Source organism: Buceros rhinoceros, unplaced genomic scaffold, assembly GCF_000710305.1.
Source record: "Buceros rhinoceros silvestris isolate BGI_N320 unplaced genomic scaffold, ASM71030v1 scaffold7806, whole genome shotgun sequence".
NCBI classification, from domain to species: Eukaryota; Metazoa; Chordata; class Aves; order Bucerotiformes; family Bucerotidae; genus Buceros; species Buceros rhinoceros.
In genome coordinates, this window is record NW_010415732.1 from 12460 (window position 1) to 16596 (window position 4137).

The window sequence follows — 4137 nt, forward strand, 5'->3', positions numbered from 1 at the left end:
GGCTATACATAAAATTGGATTATACTCTTGCGTTTCAGGCAAGTCGCCTGTGTGACCCTCAGTCTAACAAAACTTGTTTTGATCCGAAACGACTGCCCGTACACAGTCCAGTGCGGCATTTTGCATATGCTCATCAATGGCTTTTATTGCATTGTCTTTCTCTCTGAAAATACATTAAACTATTAACTCTGGATGCCAAAGAGATAATTAGATAAAAGATAACATGGGGACTAAATCAGTTAACAAGAAAAATTGTTAGCATACTAGATATGCCCCACTAATGAAGTATTTTGCTCTTCATTAACTAAAGATACTGACACTAAATAATGTATAACACAGGGATCTTCCAAAGTGTACGCTTCAGACCTAAGCTCAGCAGTAGCCAGGATGTTTTTGCAAGCTTCTGCACCAAAAATCAAAGTAATGCTCAAAGTTCTTGCTTCATCATTCTGGTTCCCATAAACACAAGCTCCCCTGGAATTTTCCTTTTGGGTTCCTCCCCCTCCCCAAGAGAAACCTGTCTGGGTGAACAATGTTTTAAAACCACACACTGAGCCTTATGTGATTGAATACGGTTGATCTAACTGGATGAAACCACTGTCATATGCCAGGGAATTCAAGCAGGAAAAGACACAGTGTTCCTCAACTAAGGACATGACGATATGTGTTCCATTAGGAAAGGGGGAACCAATCAAAAAGGACATGTGTTAGGGAGAAAGTGAAAATATCTTAAAGGTCAAGGGGGACTGAAGACCGAGAAGACAATTTCCAAGGAAGAACAGCCAGTACAAGAGCATAAACAGACACAGAGTGGAAACGCTACTGATTCCGTATGAACACAGAAAAAAACAGGAGAAAATTAAAAAGATGAAGAAAGCAATTCAGAAAAAAAAGGTGGGGGGAGGAGGCAGGTGGTATAATAGAAACATTATTTTTGCTTTTCCCAGTGGTAGAGCTACAGCCATAGAAACTTTAGTTCATGTTTACTGCAAAAATTTGCTGGTGACATCCAAGGTAGAAATGAGTTGCCTGTCTTTCACTCACATGAGGGTATTAGCGTAGACTGAAGAAATTCCTAAATGCCTTGTTGTTCCTCCAGTCATCCATCTCTCACACTACTGCACAGCAGCTGGGATTGTTGCTACATTTCCGGGCTTTGAGCCCACTGAGCAGAACTTCACCACTTATTCCTTCCTACTAGAGCCACAAAGGAGAGCAGCCAGGAGACACAGAGATGCCACAAACAGGCATTGTCTCAGAACTAAATAAAAAAGGGACATTTTTCACAAGGTAGTATCTCAGAAGAGAGAAGAGTGGATAAAGATTTATAGGGCTGAACTTCTGTACATTCGTAACTCTGCCTTTCAGTAATACCACTGGAGTTCGAGAACACAGCATATAGCTTAAATCCTGCAAAGAACTAAGACCAAAGTGCCCTCCAGATAAGCTGGTCTAACACCTGAGTTTACGTACAACTGGACGCTGTGTGGAAATTTTGAGGGTCTTCAGACTAAGCAACTTTCATCAGCCGCTACATTGCTTCCATCAGTCATTTCTAGACCATTAAACCCAAATCCTAATTATTTTCTTTTCATGTTGCTTGCAGAAAGGAATCCTCTAAACCCTACCACCGCACCATTAACTACTGCCCTCTACGAGCTCTGAAAAGCATGAAGGCTGTAGCTCTCTTCATTTGTCTTGTAGGATCAGCTTTTGCTATTCCAGTAAGTCCTCATCATTCTTTTATTACTGGGCACTTAATTTCCCACTCTGTGAATACTCTACATTATTCCATTGACCTACACAAGGTTTTTATTTACATGTAAATATTGAACATTTTTGTCTATTCTAGACCCATCCCTTAAACTACAAACCTGGAACTCACGGACAGAAAACTCCAGAAAAGGTACTCCTCTTGTTCTTTAAATATTAAAAGGCAACCAATATTATTAATGTCAAATATATAAAACACATTAGCACATACGTAGGGGTTGGGAAATTGATTTAGGTTAAACAAATGTAGGCCCCTCACCCCAAAGAATTAGTACCAGGCATCTCATGCTTCATGTATTACATAGCTAGAAACAGAACAGGACAAAATCTAAAGCTCACAACATAAGTTTCCCTTATTTGAAAAAATTCCTTTAGATCTATCCCTGCATATAATCATCACACTCATAGTCACATGAGCAATGAGCTCCACTGACAGCCAAACGTGGTTATTGCTGTTCCAGCAAACAAAGAGTATGCAATCCTTGATCTATCGCACCAAGTGATTGTATGCAGTCTAAAATATGTAAGAATTTTAGCCACCATGTGTTTTGTTACTCACAATATGGAACATTAGATACAGCTCATCTTGGAGAAGTACACTATGGCCGACAAGCCAGAAACACAGCCCTGGTGGTAACGAGACAGACGACTTCTCCGTGCCATATATGCGTGCTAATGACAGAGCTCACGACTTTGCATTCATGGTTGACTCAAATTAAAATTCCTTTTTACTGGACCCTTCTGGTAAGGATTTGTGGTTCAGACACAATGGACCTTGGCTCCAAGCCAATGAATGTTTTGGAACAACTAAATTCAGGGCATGCTCTGTAGTAAGAAATGCAAAATGCCAACCTTCATGTTAACCTTTTAATCGTGAATTGTATCCCATTCTGTGCAGCTTTCCAGATGCAGTTCCTGTCAATCTGGATCGTGCTCTGCATTACGAAAACCAAAATATTAACTTTTCCCAATAAAGCATCCACCGGCACAAATGATAGTGTATATGCTACTTTGCAGCCTACGGCTGTCTCCCAGAAACAACTCACACAGAAAACACTTGCATCAAAACAAAACATTGCAACACCTGAATCACGAGTTCCAAGTGAACACGCAACATCTATCAAAGGCCAGTTGTCCCCTAATGGTAGCTAATTAAAGCTACGTTGACTGAAACTTGTGACATATTAAGACACCCAAGTATCTTCACAAGCAACTGAGTTCTAAAAGTTTATTTTATCCTGGGGACGAAGGTCTAACGAAAAGCAGCAGCTGAAAGCCACATTCAGGCACATCTCTGCACTGAGACTGTGGTGCGTAATGAGGCATCCTGTAAGACATAAGCCACATCTTTCTCAAACTACTGCCTCAAATACAGGCACTCCTATCTTAAAGACTCTGGCCTTATATTATCTAACACTACAGAGCTGGAAGCCCTTCACAGAAGACTGCTTTTAGGTTAAACTTAAGGACATGTAGTATGTTGCTCACAGCACTGCCCAAACGCACGTGTAAAAATCTCTGTTCTTGAAACTTAAATTTTCAAATCTTTTAATATCAGCTTGAGATGCTTGGTAACACATAGATCACTTTTTATAAGGTCTTCAAGAAACCTGCATTTAATCTGGAAAAACTCTTCACTGAAATTCTGTTAGATTCGAGCAAACATACAATCTTTCCCTGAAAAAGCTGAGTTGGAAATGACGTAGTCAGCATATTGCCCAGTACTTTCCCTGCATCAGCAAGTACGCTAGGCAGAAGAAAAACTCGTAAAACATTCAGATACCACCTTGACACTAGGAAATAGGATATAGCTAATCTGCCAAGAGCCAAATTAGTATTTCTAATCCTACCATTTTTTAAAATTCGTGTAAGTATTTGTTAGAAGAGGGTTTGTTTCCAAGCAGTCGTGGCTCTGCCCACACTAAAGGAAATGCTATTCCAGCAACTTGGGCACTGAGAGGGTCTCATCTTCATAAATCCTCCAAAAGCTTTAAGGAAAATCAGTGTTGGGTGCTATACTGTAGTAAGGAATAAGGAGGCACTCAACACCCACAGGCGTTGTTCAGAAACACCTCAGATGTTACCGCTGCTGGAAGCGGCACTGTTCTCATGCTTGTGCTCACCCAGCAGCTGCAGTGGCGCGAACAGCAGCACTGCACAAAGACGACTGCTGCAGCATGGGCTAACAGTCATTTCAAAACCTGCTTTCTGCTCGAGCATTTGAACCTTTTCTACAGAAGTTACAAGTTTTGCTATTGGCTTGACAGCATGCAAAAAAAAAAATAGCCACTTGGCACTAAACAGCTATGACTCCTACTAGTGATATTATGATACAGTAGTTGTTGCCACCAAATACAGTAGTTC

At 40.6% G+C, this 4137-nt stretch overlaps 1 protein-coding gene across 1 annotated transcript in view; it reads left to right on the top strand.

Moving 5' to 3' along the window:
• Positions 1 to 1670: 1670 nt before the first annotated feature.
• LOC104494657 (SPARC-like protein 1) overlaps positions 1671 to 4137 on the top strand; it is a 14092-nt gene continuing 11625 nt past the window's right edge. Inside the window, exons 1-2 of the mRNA XM_010137522.1 lie at positions 1671 to 1724; positions 1853 to 1906. Coding sequence (XP_010135824.1) covers positions 1671 to 1724; positions 1853 to 1906 — 108 coding nt within the window. The remainder of the gene's footprint in view (positions 1725 to 1852; positions 1907 to 4137) is intronic.